This window comes from Natator depressus, chromosome 2, assembly GCF_965152275.1.
Source record: "Natator depressus isolate rNatDep1 chromosome 2, rNatDep2.hap1, whole genome shotgun sequence".
NCBI lineage: Eukaryota > Metazoa > Chordata > Testudines > Cheloniidae > Natator > Natator depressus.
The window spans coordinates 3,153,441-3,172,955 of NC_134235.1; the positions used below are offsets into that span (position 1 = coordinate 3,153,441).

At 57.9% G+C, this 19,515-nt stretch overlaps 1 protein-coding gene across 3 annotated transcripts; it reads right to left on the minus strand.

The window, feature by feature from the left end:
- Positions 1 to 6,869: 6,869 nt before the first annotated feature.
- LOC141982031 (ras-related protein Rab-13-like) lies at positions 6,870 to 19,091 on the minus strand. Of its 3 annotated transcripts, none has more exons than XM_074943702.1 (6): positions 15,794 to 19,091; positions 13,425 to 13,741; positions 12,646 to 12,808; positions 11,035 to 11,154; positions 9,481 to 9,788; positions 6,870 to 8,178 (listed from the first exon to the last, which is right to left on the minus strand). In XM_074943702.1, the coding sequence occupies exons 1-5, from the start codon at positions 15,885 to 15,887 to the stop codon at positions 9,664 to 9,666; spliced, it is 819 nt and encodes a 272-aa protein (XP_074799803.1). In that variant the 5' UTR covers positions 15,888 to 19,091; the 3' UTR covers positions 6,870 to 8,178; positions 9,481 to 9,663. The 3 variants fall into 3 exon arrangements, with proteins under 3 accessions (XP_074799803.1, XP_074799802.1, XP_074799804.1); XM_074943701.1 differs by having other exon boundaries at positions 6,870 to 8,323; XM_074943703.1 differs by lacking the exon at positions 9,481 to 9,788 and having other exon boundaries at positions 15,794 to 19,087.
- Between the last annotated feature and the right edge of the window lie 424 nt (positions 19,092 to 19,515).

Genomic DNA, 19,515 nt, shown 5'->3' on the forward strand with positions numbered 1-19,515 from the left:
ATGGGAACCCCTGTTCTCACTTTCTGGTGACATTGTAAATAAGAAGAGGGCAGCATTAACTCCTGTAAATGTAAACAAACTTCTTTGTCTTAGCAATTGGCTGAATAAGAAGTAGGACTGAGTGGACTTGTAGGCTCTAAAGTTTTACATTGTTTTGTTTTTGAGTGCAGTTATGTAACAAAAAAAACTACATTTGTAAATGATACTTTCACAATAAACAAGAAATAAGTTTATTAAGCACAAAAGGTGAATTTTAAGTGAGTATAAGAGAACAAAGCAGATTACTGAGCAAATGAAACAAAATATACAAGCTAAGCTCAATATACTTAAGAAACAGGTTACAAAATGTAATTTCTTACCCTAAATGTTATTTTAGGCAGGTTGCAAAGTTTCTGTGGTTTAGAGTTCCAGTTATATTCCTTTTCAGACTGGACCCCGTCTCAATCTGGACTCCCCCCGACCCCGCCTTCCCTTCAGGTGTCTTTAGCAGTCATAGAATCATAGAATATCAGGGTTGGAAGGGACCTCAGGAGGTCATCTAGTCCAACCCCCTGCTCAAAGCAGAACCAATCCCCAACTAAATCATCCCAGCCAGGGCTTTCTCAAGCCTGACCTTAAAAACCTGTAAGGAAGGAGATTCCACCACCTCCCTAGGTAACACATTCCAGTATTTCACCACCCTCCTAGTGAAAAAGTTTTTCCTAATATCCAACCTAAACCTCCCCTACTGCAACTTGAGACCATTACTCCTTGTTCTGTCATCTGCTACCACTGAGAACAGTCTAGATCCATCCTCTTTGGAACGCCCCTTCAGGTTGAAAGCAGCTATCAAATCCCCCTTCATTCTTCTCTTCTGCAGACTAAACAATCCCAGTTCTCTCAGCCTCTCCTCATAAGTCATGTGTTCCAGTCCCCTAATCATTTTTGTTGCCCTTCGCTGGACTCTCTCCAATTTTTCCACATCCTTCTTGTAGTGTGGGGCCCAAAACTGGACACAGTACTCCAGATGAGGCCTCACCAGTGCTGAATAGAGGGGAACGATCACGTCCCTCGATCTGCTGCCAATGCCCCTACTTATACATCCCAAAATGCCATTGGCCTTCTTGGCAACAAGGGCACACTGTTGACTCCTATCCAGCTTCTCGTCCACTGTAACCCCTAGGTCCTTTTCTGCAGAACTGCTGCCGACCCATTCGGTCCCTAGTCTGTAGCGGTGCATGGGATTCTTCCGTCCTAAGTGTAGGACTCTGCACTTGTCCTTGTGGAACCTCATCAGATTTCTTTTGGCCCAATCCTCTAATTTGTCTAGGGCCCTCTGTATCCTATCCCTACCCTCCAGCGTATGTACCTCTCCTCCCAGTTTAGTGTCATCTGCAAACTTGCTGAGGGTGCCATCCACGCCATCCTCCAGATCATTAATGAAGATATCGAACAAAACCGGCCCCAGGACCGACCCTTGGGGCACTCCACTTGATACCAGCTACCAACTAGACATGGAGCCATTAATCACTACCCGTTGAGCCCGACAATCTAGCCAACTTTCTATCCACCTTATAGTCCATTCATCCAGCCCATACTTCTTTAACTTGCTGGCAAGAATACTGTGGGAGACAGTGTCAAAAGCTTTGCTAAAGTCAAGGAACAACACGTCCACTGCTTTCCCCTCATCCACAGAGCCAGTTATCTCGTCATAGAAGGCAATTAGATTAGTCAGGCATGACTTGCCCTTGGTGAATCCATGCTGACTGTTCCTGATCACTTTCCTCTCCTCTAAGTGCTTCAGAATTGATTCCTTGAGGAGCTCCATGATTTTTCCAGGGACTGAGGTAAGGCTGACTGGCCTGTAGTTCCCCGGATCCTCCTTCTTCCCTTTTTTAAAGATGGGCACTACATTCACCTTTTTCCAGTCGTCCGGGACCTACCCCGATCACCATGAGTTTTCAAAGATAATGGACAATGGCTCTGCAATCACATCCGCCAACTCCTTTAGCACTCTCGGATGCAACGCATCCGGCCCCATGGACTTGTGCTCGTCCAGCTTTTCTAAATAGTCCCGAACCACTTCTTTCTCCACAGAGGGCTGGTCACCTCCTCCCCATGCTGTGCTGCCCAGCGCAGCAGTCTGGGAGCTGACCTTGTTCGTGAAGACAGAGGCAAAAAAAGCATTGAGTACATTTGCTTTTTCCACATCCTCTGTCACTAGGTTGCCTTTCTCATTCAGTAAGGGGCCCACACTTTCCTTGGCTTTCTTCTTGTTGCTAACATACCTGAAGAAACCCTTCTTGTTACTCTTAACATCTCTTGCTAGCTGCAACTCCCATTGTGATTTGGCCTTCCTGATTTCACTCCTGCATGCCTGAGCAATATTTTTATGCTCTTCCCTGGTCATTTGTCCAATCTTCCACTTCTTGTAAGCTGCTTTTTTGCGTTTAAGATTAGCAAGGATTTCACTGTTAAGCCAAGCTGGTCGCCTGCCATATTTACTATTCTTTCTACACATCGGGATGGTTTGTTCCTGTAACCTCAATAAGGATTCTTTAAAATACAGCCAGCTCTCCTGGACTCCGTTCCCCCTCATGTTATCCTCCCAGGGGATTCTGCCCAAGAGGTCACGCTGGATGACCCCAACAGTCCCTTCTGGCCGTGGAGTCTATGACTCGATGAACAGAAGGAGTTGGGCTTCCTGCCTCCACAGGCTGGTTAGTCATTGGAGTCTGACTTTTGGGAGCTCTGCTAACAAGGCTCCGTTATTCCTGCTCCATTTAGTGCCACTGCTTGGAACTGATATTCCAGACATTCCTTTTATATTAACGAAAAGACCCCAACAAATAATCACCCCCAAAGTGTTTGAAGTAGCCAAGCACATAAGGGCGCAGGCTCCATTTCCCCATCCTTACAGGTCACCTTTACGAGGGACTTTCACAATGAATCCAACTTTGAGTTTGGCAGAGGAGGCATGGCCTTGGGTTTAAGGATCAGGACACACGGTGAACTTATGGCCCAATCCTGCACCCCTTGAATGGTTTAGAAGTGTCTATCTATGTTCACAGGAGCAGGGACAAGGCCTAACTAGCATGAAGCATGCCTCAGTTTCCCCCTCTGTAAGGTGGGATGATGATACTGTCCAGCTCCCAGGGGGGTGAGGGTGGATGAATTAGCCCATCAGGCACTTTGAGATCCTTGGGTGCCAAGGAAAGGAGATGGTTTATGGGGTTAAAAACGGAAGATCCGTGGTTCAAACTGACAGGCTCAGCGGTCAAATGTGCTGGTGCAGCGAATGCAGAGACTGGTGACTCAGAACCTCCCGCACCCCGGTGGCCCCTGCTGTGGGATCAGCACCGGCCCAGTCAGCTGGCATGAGACGAGCCTCCAATCCAGAGAGCTGGTTCCACCGCAAGCGTCTCCGGAGATGGGGCGCAAGAGGAAACGCAGTGGGAAAAGTTCAGCCCAGGGATGCTCTCGGGGAGCTGCCCATCCTTGCTGTGACAGGGATGGCAACGCCCCGCAGCACAGGCGCTGACTTCTGGTTTGGCTGTCGGGTGCTCCCAGGGATGAGCTGCCAAAATCTTAACCACTGGTTCCCTCCTCACCCCACGAGGGGGTGGTGGCCCACGCCTGCCCCCTGGGACTCCTGCCCCATCCAACCCCCCCGCGTTCCTTGAGGCCCCCCCCCCGGACCTCTGGCCCATCCACCCCCCTCCCCTGTCCCCGACTGCCCCCAGAACTGGGCAGGAGGGTCTCGTGGGTCACCATAGTGGGTGCCCACCCCACCCCTAAGAGCCAGAGGCACCTGCTGGGGGGGGGGGCGAGGTGGGGAGTCCCGGAGGCGCTCACCTGGGGCAGCTTCCAGGAAGCATCCGGCAGGTCCCTCTGGCTCCTAGGGGTGGGGGAGCGTAGCTAGGGGAGGAGCAGGGGGAGCGACCGCTCCCCCCACCGATCACATCAAAAGTGGCGCTTTAGGCTGGAGCCCCCATGGGAAAAGCAGAGCCCCCACTGGCAGCTCCCCGCCCCGCGCCCGCCCCCAGCTCCCCTCCGCTCCACCTCCGCCTCCCTGGGCCTGAGTGCGAAGCCACCGCCTGCTTCTCAGCCCTCCCTGGCTTCCCGCGCGAACAGCTGATCCACAGGAAGCCGGAGGCGGGGGAGAAGCAGAGCGGGGCGGCGCGTTCAGGGGAGGAGGCGGAGCGGAGGTGAGCTGGGGCCAGGCGTGGGGCGGGGAGCTGCCGGTGGGGGCTCTGCACCCACCAAATTTTCCCCGTGGGGGCTCCAGCCCCGGAGCACCCCCGGGGTCGGGGCCTGTGCCTCGCCGTGTCTTGGGGAGCTCTCACTGTATTACGTTCCTGTATCATTGTGGGCCAGGGACTGTCTGTAATTCCATGGCGGGAGGTCGACCACAGACCTCCGGGAACTCAGAGCAGCGGGGGGTAACTGGGGAAATTCACTCAGGTTGTGACACCGCCAGAGAAGTCCCACCAGCGGGAGAGGCTCGCGTAGGCTGGGTCAGACTGGATTCTCCCAAGACCAATAAAGAAAGGCCGAAGTTTAAAGGGACTCAGGGCCTGCTTTCTGCTCCAGCCAACGGGCGGGACAGCTTTAGGGGAGAGTCGGAAGGAGGGATGCAGGCCCGAGCCCGAGGCTGGAGTTTGGGGTGACCTCTGGAAAGCTTTTTAGAAGCTATTTTTTAAAATGTTTTCTCTGTCATGCTTCCACCTGCCCAGAACTGTGCTCCCTTAGGAAGGGCTGTGTGGGAACTCGTAACCAATGGCTGCTAGGCCGTTTATCGCTTTGGAGAACAAGGCAAAGCCCAGAAGCTGGCCTGCTCGGGCAGCCTGGCTTGCTGGGGATATCGCAGTGTAGGCAGGGAACTGTGCAGCCTGGAAAACCCCCTGCTCAGGAGGGAGAGAGACAGGTGACGACGGAGGAGCTGGGAGCCTAGAGCAGGTGCCCTCCAGGGACCACAAGGGGGGAAACACAGCCCTGAACTGTGACACTTGCATCCTGGGCCCAGGAGGCTCCTGGCTTCATCGTGTGCATGTTTTCCTTGGTCCCTCAGCTAGGCTGCTGACCAGGTTTCACAGCTGTAACAATGACACACATACCAGGCCGCCTACGGAGACCAGATCAAAGAGCCCATTTCAGCCTGGACCTGGCAGGAGGATCTTCACGAGAGCCCCGCAACTTGCTCCCTCCGCTGACCTGAAATAGCCTGGACTACGTGACATGGACACCCTGCCAAAGCCACCTGTGAGGCAGGGCTTTGGAGAGGGCTGAGGGTTTGCTGCCCGCATCGATGTGAGGGTGGAAAGGAGTCTTGCTGGAGGTGACTGGCTGGCAGGAGTTTGCCCTGGTGCCGGCTTCTCTTGCAGTACGAATGGCAGCTTAGAGCGGCTGAAGCCTGGCTTGTCTGGGTGTCTCTTGTATAATTATTTAAACGGGAACAAAACAAACTCTGGCCAAGACATTTCACTTCCCTGTGCCTCGGTTTCCCCATCTAGGAAATGCGGATGACAATCTCACCCAGGTGGGTTGGGAGGGAACGTATTCAAGCGCTGGCAATAGCCAGGCCCAAGGAGCCGCAGAAGGCAAAGTGTTGTGTGTCCCTTTGGCCTTAAATGTGTTTTCCATTGAGTGCCCGCTTGCTGAGTGTACGCCACCGAGCCCTGGGGCAAGGGCAGAGCCTGCGCGCACGCTGCCAAGCACGCAGCACGCTGCCAGGGCCCAGCAATCACTGAGCCCCCCAAACCATCCCGTGACCTGCTAACTGCGGCCCCCCGGGGGGAAAAGCCAAGTCTCCCTGCAGACCCAAGGGGCTGCTTGGAACCAGCTCAGGCCTGCCCCACGCTGGCGATCAGCAGCAGGACACGGCGGAGGGGGCTGTGGAAATGGCTCTCTGCAGTGGAGGTTTGGAACCAGCCGCCTTCCCCCGTGCCACCAGGAGCAGGACGGTCCTTTCTCAGCCCCGACACCTGGCTCCTCACTCCCGGCTCACCAGCAGCTTCTCAGGGGTTCCAGCGAGGAGGAAAGTTGCTCCCCCTGTCCTGCTGCAGCAGGAAGCAAACCGGGCCAGGGCACAGAAAGGAGAGAGGCAGGGCTGCTTCTGAGAAGGGGGGAACAGGCCACGGGGGTGCCTTGGAACCAAGAGTCTGGTCTTGGAGGGCCACTGACGTTCCTTGTCTGGCCTCAGTCTCCCGGCCTGTCGTGTTTTGTCCTCGTTACCCCACCCCTCAGGAAAGCCTGCTGCCGCAGTGCAGGGCTAGGTTCACACCAGCGGGTGCATCTGCAGTGTACCTTTGTCACCCCAAAGACCATCGCAGACTCAGGCTGCATCGCCAGCCACGGCTGTGGCCAGCTTTGCCCGTTACTTTGGGGTATGCTCATTTATTAGGGTTACTCTTCTGGGGGCAGGGGGATGTCTGTACTTCTATCCATGTACTGCTTGTGTCATTTGTGTTCTCACACGGCGCTCTGCTTCTCCCTGCTGAAGGCCCCTCCCGATGGAGCTGTCCTGCCGGACCTCGGTTCCCAGGGCTGGGTTCCTCCAGCCCCAGAATCAGATGAGCGCAAGCACGTTAACAGGGTGCATCTGAGAGGACAGGGTTAATCAGCACGCCCCAGCTGACCCCTCATATGCCCCTGCACTCAGCAGGCCGGGTCGAGCAGCATTTCCAAGCAGTCACCCACACGTGCCACGGGCACCGCACCGGAACAGAGCCCGCCGGAGCAGGCTGGGCCGAGCAGCACTTTCAGTCCGCCACGCTGATATGCCCCTGGCCCCAGCAGACTGGGTCGAGCAGCACTCCCCAGCTGCCGCCCTCCTATGCCCCAGGTTCAGCACGTCCCCATCCCCACTTTCCCATTACCGTTCTTCTGCTCGTAACCCACTGGAGGAGCAAACCCCACAGGATTGTTGGACGCTGCGGGGATCTGTAGTTTAAGCACGAGGAGCGCTGCTGCAGAGCGAATGAGGAAACCAAAAACACCCACGAGGGGGATGGGGGGAGAGAGAGAGAGAAGCAACCAGCTTAACCATGAAAGTTATTTATTGCCAGGTAATAACTATGGGGAGCCACACAAACAAAACAGGGATACTATTATATCTAACAAACACAATTGTAAAAGTCAGGTTTAGAAACCTCTAACTGACCCCACCAGTCAAGGTCAGGGGGCTGCACCTAGAGCGAGCTGGGTTCTTGCCACTCCGTGAAGCTGGACTCGATTGGGAGGTCCCAGGTGGTGGTGGTAGCTGAGGGTCCAGAGAGCTGGAGACAGGCACAGCCCGCAGCATGATCAGTCAGGAGAAGATGAAGTCCCAGTGGGACTGATGCAGATTGTGGATCCAGGCATCAGAGCACTTACTTGAGCGTGGATAGGGGTTTTTGTAGAGAAACGACAACAGTTCAAGGGAGAACACTAGATTTGTTGCCGTGTAAACAAGGGAGGTCGTTTTGTTCAGGCTAGACCAGGGGAGCTGATCATCCCTGGCTATGGGCGGTGTTCCTTCGAGGGAGCTCCCAATGCAGTTAGGCAGCTTCAGTATTTTGGATACCAATCAAGGATTTATTACTAGAATTGGTCTGATAACTGCTGAGCTGGGTGTGTGCAGGCGTGGGTTTGTTAAGATCTGGAGCAGAGATCCCCCATCATGCACTGCTTCCCTGCTTTTCTGGTCCCAGAATTCCATGCGATTCTTGCCTTGGTATCTCTGTTCTCCAATCTGTATGCTAATGGAGATGCCTCCCTGTCCCATCTTTGATGCAAATGAGCCTACGGGAGTTTCCTTAATCCGTCACCCTTCTCCCAGGGGTTTAGGTGGGTCTCCCACGGCCTTTTCATTGCTTTTTGTAAGTCTTTCTTCTGATGCAGCTTTGGTTCAAGCAGAGGCTGGGGGGTGGAGGAATGTCTTTCGTGAGTCAGATAGGCTGGGTGCTGCGCCTGGTTCCCCAAGAACACAGAGCTGCTAGGAAACACAGCCTCCAGCCCAGTGCTTCTCCACCAGCAGAAGGGCTGCTTGGGAACCAGCAGGGTTAGGTGACAAAGTATCACCTGGGTCTCCTTTCTCCACCATGTGCTGACATGCTCAAAGAATTCCAGCAGATCGGAGAGGCGTGACTTTCCCTTGCAGAGCCCGGGCAGGCTCGTCCCTGGCTTTTTGTTGATCGTGATAAGACTGGAACACGGGGCCTACGTTTTACAAAGGAAGTTGAAACTTGGTGAGGGTGCAGGAAAGAGCTACAGCGATGACTTGAGACAGTGAAAGACGGGCGGCACTCAGTACCGTAGAGAGGGATCAACACAGGGAGAAGCTACCAGGCCCTAAGCGGAATCTCTGATTTAGCAAAGAAAGAGACCAGGGCTGGAAGTTAAAGCCAGACAAATGGAAGTTAGAAAGATGAGACATTTTTAACAGGCAGGGCAGTTATCCATTGCAACAAACAGACACCACATGGTGGAGTCTCCATCTCTGCCGTCTTCACATCAACATGGGATGATTTTCTGGAGGAGTGCCCCAGCCAGACACAAGCAGCTGGCTCAGAACAGGCGGAGCTGGGGGAGATCCAGTCTGGCCTGCTGAGGAGGTCAGGCTCAGGCTCCCTTCTAGCCTTGAAGATCTATGGGTGAATTCCTAGTTCCAGGGAAGCCAACAGGAACGTGCCATTGCCTTCCATGGGGCCAAGATTTCACCCGATGGAGCATTTCAGATAGTTTCCCGAGCTTTGCGATGAGACTCGCGGTGACTCCCCGGATCATGGGCAACACCTTTCTTACGGCAGGTGCAACCAGGGGTCCCAGGTACCACGCCCTCTGGTGCAGATCACACAGTACCACTGGTGGCTTATCCCACCTGGTGCTGGGGACTGCCAGCGCCTTGGCAACTTGTTCCAGTACCCCCCCCCCGTCACCTCAATCCCTCCTCCCTTCTCTGCAGTGCCTGACAAGAGCGAGTCTGGGACTGGTTCCCCCCACCCCCTGCCCCAGTGAAGGCTGATGCAAAGAAGTCACCTGCTATGCAGCCCCCTTCTCCTTGTTCACATCTCCCAGAGCCCAGCCCAGCCCAGGTGCTTGACATGGCATCTGGCCAGGGCACAGGACAGTGGGTTACCCCACCACCCTGCATGGAGAACAATGGGATTTGCAATGAGCTCTAGGAAGCAGGGGCTGCTTTTCACACCCTCTCTCAAACAGGATGCAGAGCGGCCTCCAGCACCGGGTGGGGGCAGTGATTTGCTGCCGGCCCAGAGGGTGGAAGAGCCCCCATAACCACTGACACGGCTTCCTGCTGGGCCTAGTGTGTGCGCGTGGGTCTCCCAGCGACCAGGCGCAGCCCATGTGCTGGGCCTGTGGGAGGCTCTCCTCCCCTGCAGGCTGGTGAGCAGCGAGAGGACAAACCGCAGACGCGGGGACAGACGGGCTCAGCCCCAGCCCCTGGGGTCCGGCCTCCCCTTCCAGGGGACAAAGGTGCCCGGATAGCACGAGGCTGCTCACCCCCCACAGCAGGGATTATCCGGCAGCACGTTCCAGGAACAGGGCAGGAGGGTCTCTCCAAGGGTGGCTCCACGCCCGGCAGGAGCAGTGGCTGGCGGTGGCACAGTGGCTTTCGGGGCTCAGGCTGGGACCCCAGCAGCTTCCTGACGCAGAGCGCAGTTTTGCCAGGCATCCCCAGCGCTCTCAGCATGTGCACGGGCTGGAGGAGCCGGCCTCCTGCAGCGGCACCGTGAGCTGGCCGCACCCTGCGTCGCTCTCAAGGACGAGCAGCTGCACCACATCCTGCACGCACCTGTCCACGTTCTCCCCTGCAGGGGCGAGACCGGCCACGGCTCAGCCGCGGGCGGCAGCACCAGGAGTCCCCCCGGGGGAAAGGAAGAGGAGCCGCTTCTCCCGCAGAGCGTGTGTGTGTGTGTCTGTGTGTAACGGGGGTTCAGTGCACATGCATGTGTCTAGGGTTGTGCGTGAGAAGGAAGGCTCTACACACGAGTGTGTACACGAGGGCTGGACGTGCACAAGGGCTGTGTGTGTCTGAAAGCCAGACATGGGCACCTGCACCCAAAATCCCTCCCGGAGCCCACACCCCTCACCCCCTCCCGCACCCCAACCCCAGCCCTGAGCCCCCTCCTGCACCCAAACTCCCTCCCAGAGCCCGCACCCCCTCCTGCACCACAACCAGCCCACACCCCGCACCCCTCCCGGACCCCAACCCCCTGCCCCGAGCCCCCTCCCGCACCCAAAATCCCTCCTGGAGCCCACACCCCTCTCCCCCTCCCACACCCCAACCCCAGCCCTGAGCCCCCTCCTGCACCCAAACTCTCTCCCGCACCCCAATGAGCCTGCACCCCACACCCCCTCCTGCACCCCAACCCCCTGCCCTGAGCCCCCTCCCGCACCCAAACTCCTTCCCAGAGCCCACAACCCGCACACCCTCCCGCACCTGAGCCCCCACTGGGAGCCCACACCCCTCCCCCAGCCCTGAGCCCCCTCCCACACCTTGAACTTCTCATTTCCAGCCTCACCCCAGAGCCTGCACCCCAAGCCGGAGCTCTCACTCCCTCCGGCACCCCAACCTCCTGCCTCAGTCCAATGAAAATGAGCGAGTGAATGAGGGTGGGGGAGAGCAAGCAACAGAGGAAGGGGGGGATGGAGTGAGTGAGGGCAGGGCCTCAGGGAAGGGGTGGGGCAAGGGTGTCGGTTTTCTGCTATTAGAAAGTTGGCAACCCTAGGACAGTAGCTCCTGTCTGACAGCCACTCAACAGCTGGGGAGGAATCTCAGCACAGCACTGGCCATGGGCACTGACGTCCTGCTCCCCAAAGGTACTAACTCCCACTGAAATCAATGGCAGGGCCCCCCAAGGCCAAGGACTGAATGGGCAAGAACCTGAACTCCCTGCCCCGTGGGCAGGGTGGGCCACACGGCTGGGGCAGGGAAGCTGCCCAGCTGCCACATCATGTTTTGCAGAGGGCTCCAGCTCCTCCCAGCCGTGCCGAGCCCATTTGGGGGGCCCAGCTCCCCGGCTGCATGAGGCAAGGGGGGCAGCCCCACCCTACCTGTCTTGGCAGACACGTTAAACCTGCCGGCTATTCTGTGCTCCACAGAAAACTTCTCAGCCTTGTCCTCCGGCAGGCACGGCTCCAGGTCAGTCTTGTTCCCCAGCAGGAAGATGGGGGCTGCAGGAGGCAGAGATGGGATGGGGTGATGAGGGAGAGAGAAATGGGAAAACGCAAGGGCTCAGGACAGGGCCAGCACCTGCCAAGCTGCAGGGTGTGACTGGGGGGCCGCGGCTGTAAGCAGGGAGGCCCAGCCAGGGCCCTCTACCCCAGCGCACAGCAGGGAGGCCTGGACACATGTTCAGACCGGCGTCCGCACCCTGAACTGCCCTGTCCCTTGGCACTGCCTCAGCATCTGTGCCAACTCCCTCGTGTACAGAGCTCGAGAGCCCGCGGGGCTCAGCTCACGGATGGACTGGCCCCGCATCCCCCACTGATCCCAGACGACACCTGCCACAGGGAGAGCCGAGCAGCTCTGTGGGACGCTCTGCCCTGCCAGTGGCCCGTGTTCCCTGTCAGCTCTTTGGGGCAGGGCGTGTCCCGGTACGTGTCTGCACAGCACCCTGGGGCCCGGCCCTGAATGGAGCCTGTGGGTGCCAGGGCCAGCAGCGTGTGAGCACCTAGCGATTCTGCCTCAAGGGGCAGGCTTGGACAAGAGCTGGGATGAGACGAGACGAGCTCTCTGGAAGGGCTTCTCCTGCCTGCTCTGCCCTCCCGGCTGCAGCTCCCCGCCGGAGCCCAGCACAGCTGTGCGTGGGGAGCCCAGGGCTGGGGTAGCACAGGCACTGACTCTGGGGGTGCTCTGGGGCTGGAGCAGCCATGGGGAAAAAAGAGTGGGTGCTTAGCACCCACCAGCCTCCCACTGATCAGCTGCTTGGCAGGCGGGAGGCACTGGAGCGGGGCGGGAAGAGGTGAAGCAAGGGTGGGGCCTTGGGGAAGGGGCCTCCAGGCAGAGCAGGGGTGGGGCACCCTCCCGGAAAAAAGAAGGTTTAAGTTGGTGCCTGTGAGCACAGGGCTGAGGTCCAGCATTGAGGGGCACCGGCTGAGCTGGGGGTGGGACGCAGGTAGTGGAATGGGGAGGGAGAGGGGCTTTGTGCACGGGACAGGGACAGTGTGTGGGGAGGCTAGAACCGGTCAGTGGGGGGCATGGGGCCCTGCTGGGCATCCCTGTCATGGGCCAGAGCCCATGTAGCATCACCACGTCACGTGTCCATGCACTGGGGTGTGATCGCTGCCTTATCAGAGTCCCAGACCCCTTGTCTACGGGGAGCTCTTCTGCTCTTCCAGCTGCTCTGGCGGCCCATCCATCCCACAAGCCTTCCAGGAGGGAGGGGGCGGGGGAAAGCCACGTCCTCGCAGGGATTCAAAGAGGGAGAGGAGACAAAAGGGCGGGGAGCGTAACAGACCTTTTGAGCATACAGGTGATACAGATCACTGCTGCTCCGACAGCACCGCGAACCGCCCCCCTTGGCGGGCCGGCGGAACCCGCTGTCTGGGAGGGAGCAGAGTCAGGGGACTGTGCAGAGGAGGGGTATTGGGAACCTCGGCCCTCCCTGTCCCCGCACGGCATGAGTTGCCCAGGGACACCGGCCCGCCTGCCCCGCCCCCTACCTTCTGGGCAGTGCTGCCGGGCCATGCACACCCAGTGCGGGAGGCTGTCGAAGGAGAGCTGGCTCTGGACGCTGTACACCAGCAGCACAGCATCTGTGTCCCGGTAGTAGCAGCTGCTCAGGGAGAGGAACCTTTCTTCACCGGCCGTGTCCCACAGGGAGATCTGCGCACAGCAGAGAGCAAGGCACTGGCAGCCTGTGGAACTCACTGCCACATGAGCTTGGCTAGACAAACGCTGCGGCTGGAGTCTGTAAGCCGGCTGGGTTAGATGGTAAAGGTTTCGGGCTGCAGGGCCTAAACCGCCTGGCTTGTGGGCGTGCCAGGGACGTGCCACAGACAGCACTGCCCAGCCGGCTGGTTTCATCTCCCTCAGGACGCCGGCAGGATACCAGGCGAGATGGGCCCAGAGCCCCACGTGCTGTGGTGAGTGGAGCGAGAGTCCAGAGGGGGACTCAGAAAAACCAGCTCATTTACAGAGCATCGTGATTCAACTCCAGGCCCTCAGCCAGCCCGGCCCCCCCACCAGTGGGGACCACCAAGGCTCCCAGCCAACACAAGCCCAGCCCTGAGCCGCTACCTGAGGGTGGGATGCTGTCGCCTAGCAACTCCCGACAGCCGATTAACCCCTTTGTGGCGTCGCTCCCCAGAGCGGGACAGTCTGGGTGCCCGTGGCAGGGCCCGGCGGCTACCATGGTGCTGTTGCAAGGAGCCTCGCTGGTGTGGCCCAGACACACCCGGCCCTGGGGGGGAGGGGTAGGGACAGGCCCACAGCCACATACCTGGGCCAGGCGGGGGGCCTGGGGGCGGCTGAGCTGCACGGTCCTCTCGCAGATGGCCAGGTGCTCGGTGGGGGCATGGGCCCCCTGCAGGAAGCGCCCTGCCCGGACGCGGTGGAACAGCGTGGTCTTCCCCACCCCAAAGTCCCCCAGCAGGATGAGCTTGAACTTCAGCCCGGGCGGGGGCACGGTCGCCATCACAGTGCGGGGGCTGGCTCCCTCCAGCAGCCGCGGGGGGTAAGTGCCCAGGCCTGGCCCAGGGGCTCCATTCCCCGGCAGGACCTGTCCCGCTGGGCCACGGGCAGGCAGACCTAGCAGGGCTGCAGCCGGAGGGAAGGAGAAAGCAGGGAATGGAGCATGTTTCCCCAGCTGGGGCCCAGGCTGCTGTATGCTGGGGGAACCCCCCACCCCCCTCCCTGCCAGCTCCAGCCCCAGGGGGCCCACCCCACAGACTGTGAATGCCTCTAGCTCTCCCCAGGGCAGGAACCTTCCCAGCACACCACAGCCCGACCCTGGAAGGACTCGATCCCTGGGCCCTCTGCCCCTTGGGAAGGCATCGTTAGCTCCCTGAGAGGGCGTGGTGTGAAATTCGGCACCTCCAGCGACTCCGGCCCCCTAGCACTGCTCTGGAGCACTAGGGCCAGCACTGACTGCTGGGGAGAGAGCCCCCTGTTGAGCCCCCTGTTCAGCTCCCCGTCGCCCCAGGCGTGCCCTCACGCAGTCACTATGGGAGCAGGGACGAGCGGGGCCTGGGCTGCTCTGTCCTCCAAGCGGGGAGTGCCAGGGGAGAGGGTCCAACAGGCACTGGCGCGGCCTTGCCTGGCGCAGCTCTCTGATACAGGGACTCTGAGCTGGGATGTAATGGGGCCCCCTCGGGGCTCCAGCAGAGGCTGGTACCCCCCAGCCAGAGTGTTTGCTTTCTGCATCACAGGGGGGCGGGGGGAGGGCTGGGGCAGCTGACTGAGCGGGGCAGGGGGAGGTTCGGCAAAGCTAAGAGGGGCTTTCTCTACCTTGGCCAGGATCTTGCTGTGCCCACAAGGGAGCTTGCCAACTGCTTCCTGGTGCGTTGGAGAAGAACCTGGGGAGAAGCCAGTGCACCTGGCACACCCCTCCCAGCAGGGCAGTCACATGCGGTCATGCAGTAAAAAAGGAGGGTGGGGCCCCCTTTTCCATTAAGCCTCCACAGGCAGAAAACCCTGGTTTCCCCCTGCAGCCCCGACACCCACTCCCCAGCCTGGGGCAGGGCCCAACCCTGCTCTGTGCCTCAGTTTCCCCCGTGCAACCTGGAGATGTCCCCATCCCACCCGCCAGGGGCTGCATGGGTTAACATCTGTCCAGCAAAGAGCTCCCAGCCTCGCAGACTGGAGAGCTACCCACCCCAGTGACACCGGCTTGCCTGTCTGTCCGGTTGGCCCAGGTGGGGGATGAAGGTGACCAGCCGCTCCTGCCCCCTGGGCCCCACTGCATTCAGCCCCTGCCCCCTCTTGCTGATCAGGGAGATGTCTGGGCTGCCAGGGAACTGCACTCACGGGGAAAACTGCATACGTACACCCATCCCCCCTTGATCTGCTCTGCCCTGCTCCTGCTTTCACCCATTTGCTCTTTGACGGTTCAGTGCCCCCAGAGAGGGAACTGAGCCCTGCATTCATAAACTGGAGAGGCCCCCTGGAGGGAGCTCGGGCTCCGTTCCAGGCTTGGCATCTCTGCCTGCGCGGCGGCTCATCACAGTGGCAGATGCAGCCGGGACAAGACCCCCCTCTTCCCCTGACTTACTCCATCGTGGCCGGTGAGATGTTCAGCTGCTCCTGCCCAGGAGTGAACCACTGGCCTAGGTGGGAGGCCTGCGTCACCCAGCTGTCCTGTTCTACCCGCTGGCGGATGGAGCGCAGGGCGTTCCCAGAGCCAGCCTTGCATAGAAGGCAGCATGGCCTCATTTGCCTCCCCTGCCACCATCCTGCTCTCTGTGTCCCCCACGTGCTCAGCCGGCTATTGGGGGGAGGGGAACTGAACTCCGGCAGCTGGGCTTGGCTTTTTCATAGGCACAGCGCTGCAGCCAGGTCTGCCAGCACGCCCCGAACGTGCCCTGTACCTGGGCTTAGGACGGGCGCTGCAAGGGACTTTCTGCTGATGGTGCTTCCCCAGCTCCTGCTGCTGCTCCCACCTGCACTTTGCCACACTCCTTCCTCTCGTGTGTTACAAGGGCTGCTTTGCACAGCTCCTCCCCAGCAGAATGGGCAGAGACGCACGTAGCCACCCCACTCCACCCCACTCCTGCAAGCCACATACGAGTGACAGCAGAAATTCTACCCCACACGTGGTCCTGCTCTTTTAACTCCTTTGGCACAAATCAACAATAGCACATGGTTACTTACCTGTCTGGTAACTGTTATTCTTCGAGGTGTGGCTGCAGGCACGTATCCCGCGCTCATGCAGCAAAGCTGGAGAAATCCGCCTAGCAGCACGCATGGGCAGTGCTCACGCCCTTTGCCTCACAGCCCCTCCCCTGGCTCTAGAAGGGCAGAGCTGCCACGACCCCTCTGTTCCTTTGCACCAAACCCCAGGCTGGAGCCTCCGATGCAGAAGGGGTGCAGGGTGGGTCGTGGAATACGTGTCTCGAAGAACAGCTCCAGCGCAGGTGAGTAACAGTCTTTTCCTCTTCGAGTGGTTGCAGACGTGTATTCCCAGGGCTCGGAGTCGATTTACACAGAGACTGCAGAACTGCCTTTCCAAAGCGTGCATCAGCCCGAGAAGCCATGGTGATAGCGCAGTGTCTCGCAAAGGTGTGCACTGAGGGCCAGTTGCAGCCCTGCGGCCATCCACTCGGGGAAACATCTCTAAGAAAGGCTATTGATGTTGCTCGAGCGCTCGTCGAATGAGCCCGTAACGACTTTGGGGGCGTAATCTGAGCTGCTCCAGAAGCTGCGGTAATACACGTCCTTATCTACTTAGCCACGGTCTAAGCGGAGACCAATTGTCCTTTCATCCGCTCAGTGTAAGATACGAAGAGGAGAGGTGATGAACGAAAGGGGTTAGTCCTTTCCAGATAAAATGCCGAGCACCTTCCCACATCTAAGGTCTGAAGGCGTTGTTCTTCTATGCCCAAGTGTGGTTTGGGAAAAAATACAGGTAAGTAAATAACCTCATTAAGGTGAATCCGAGAGATCGCTTTTGACAGAAATTTTGGCTATGGTCTTGAAGCTACCTTGCCTTTGAAGAAGTGGGTGTATGGGGGATCTGCTGCCATGAAGGCTTCCCTGACTAGTCTAGTGGATGTTATAGCTACCGGGAAAGCCATCTCCTGGGAGCGGAGAGCCAATGAGCATGTTGCTATTGACTCAAACAGACTCATTGGTGGCACGAGCACTGTATTAAGGTCCCCCAATGGCACCATTTTCTTCACCGGTGGAAAATGACAGACAATGCCTTTCAGAAACCTCCCTACCATAGGATTTGAATTTAGCGACTTTCCCCAAAGAGGAGGGTAGAAAGCTGAAATCATAGCCAAATGAACTTTGGAAGAGCTAAGAGCCAGGCCCAAAGATTTCAACTGCAACCAATAGTCCAGAGCGTTCTGAATCCATGCTGACATAGGATGAACTCCCTCTGAGGTCCCCCAAATCGAAAACTGCTTCCACTTAGACGAAAACAGGTGGCCCCCCCTAGATTTCCTACTCTAAGCAGAACTTCTTTAACTGCGTCTCTTCCTCATCTAGCCACGCAGCACCCACGCGGTAAGGGGTAGACTGCCTGCTGCTGGATAAACAACCTGGCCTGATGTTGGGTCAACAGTTCAGGGAGGAGGAGAGACTTGGGAGGTTGAATTGAAAGCGTAAAGAGGTTGCCCTAGAGTGGGTGGAAGATCAGAATCGGAAGGAAGAAGGAGTGTTCCACAGATTCCCAGGCCATTGTGGATATGGGTAAGGCATCGGTGGCCAATGAGTAGCGTGCCAAGAGCCCCTATGCCTAATGTGTGATTGGTATTGATCCCATGATGTCAGTATCAGATGTGTGTCTGGACCAAGCTGTAAACCGGCCTCTGGGGGACAAAAGGGAGGGGGAGGAAGAATTCTAATTCAGCCCCGATGAACCCCAAAGTCATTTGGGGTAATGGAGGGTCAACTCCCGGCAGAGCCAGCCAGCCACCATCCAGCTTCATGCAAGGCCCAATATGCTGCCTGCATGGGCTCTAGGTCAGTAAGGGGCCCTATGGGTTGCAGGGGCAACATGTTCTCGCTCAGTACTGACTCTCAAGGCGGCTCCAGTGCCGGTGTTGGCACCGGTCTTCAAGCCTCAGTCTGTACCGAAGTCATCATCGCCGAAGAACTGGTCAGACACCAGCCTAGACAGGGTACCCAGGCGCACAGGTGGTACCAAGGATGGTGTCAGTGCCATAATCATTGATGAAGTCATTGCTGCTGACGGTTCATTGGTGATTGGAGAGTCTGGGACTGAGAGGCATAATAGGTCTGATGTCGCCTAGTAGACCATGGGCGTGGTCATTGTTGGTGCTGAAGACGGCAGTTCTGGACTCACGCATGGTGTTGGAGTTGACTGTACATCCTCTCAATGTTGCCTTGGTACAAGAGAATGGGTTGAAGGACCAGCTCCCGCACGGGTACCCAAGGAGCCACCATTGATCCCTGCAGGGAATGACTCTCTCTGCCAGCTGGTCTCCAATTTATGGGTCCTTTTCCTTGGTGGAGCCCTCCTAGAGGCTGCCTCCAAGTTCTGCCGCAGAACATCGGTACGATGAGGCTCAGACAACAGCTGAGGAGCTGGTACCATCTCCAATGCTGACGTGGGCCTCATGGCTTGCTCACGTCTCAAGTGCCTTGCTAACTGCATCCTTGTCCTGAAGGACTTACAGATGGAGCATCTGTCCTTACTGTGTTCCTCTCCCAGGCACATTAAACACTGCGTGTGGGGATCACTATTTGGAATAGCCCCTCACGTGATGGGCAACTTTTAAATCCTGGTGAAGACATTCCACCAGGAAACTACAGCTAACTAACTAACCCACCTAAGGTACTAACTACCAAACAACTAACTATGAACACAAAGTTCTCAACAACTTAGAGATAAAAGGGCCGTGCTCACACTGCTCTGACTCTAGCTGGGGGTGGTCAAAAAGGCGGGTCAAGGCGATGCTGCCCTTATACAGCCAGGGGACAGGCTATGAGGCAAGGGGCGGGAACACTACCCCTACGGGTACTGCTAGGCGAATTTCTCCGGCTTTGGTGCACTGGGCATGCACACACCTGAGTGGAATGTCTATAAGCACTCAAAGAAGAACAAAGAGCCAGCCAGAGCCTGTGAGGCTCCTGGGGTTGGTAACGGGGCAGGGGTCCTGTCACTTCTAGGGCATCTAACTCCTACAGACGGGTTGAACTACATAGGGACTCATGCCCGGATACAGAACGCCTGTCACCAGGGTAACGATTTATGCAGATAGATAAGGTCAGCAGAGAGTGCTAGAAGTCAGGCGTTCTACCGGCAGAGCTGCACTGGGGACCGGGGGGGAGCAAGGGGTGGTGCAGAATTTGCCTGACTCCTTTAATTTTACTGAGAGAAAAACCCAAGAGCTGCTGTTGATGTTTTAATCACCTTCATGAGGAAAGACAGAAATGTTCAAACCTTATTATGGAAGGATCTAACTCAGGGGTTGGCAAACTGTGGCCCGCGGGCCACATCCAACCAGAGGGACCGTCCTGCCTAGCCCCTGAGCTCCCGGCTGGGGAGGCTCACCCCTGGCTCCTCCCCTGCTGTCCCCCCTCCCCCACAGCCACACGGCTAGCACGGCTTGCGCCCGCCCACCTCCCAGGCTTTCAAATAAGCCTGTCCTGCCGCTCTGAGCGGCACGATAAGGGTAGGGCGGAGCGGGGGTTGGATAAGAGGTCCCAGGGGCAGTCAGATGACGGGGAGGTTGGATGGGACAGAGGTTCGGGGGAGGGGGGGGTCAGGAGACAGAGAGGGTTGGATGGGGGTGGGGTCCCGGGAGGCCAGGGGGGATGGACAGGGGGTGAGGTCCTGGGGGGACAGTTTGGTACAGGAGTCCCAGGGGGCAGTCAGGGTTGGATAGGCATGGGAGTCCCGG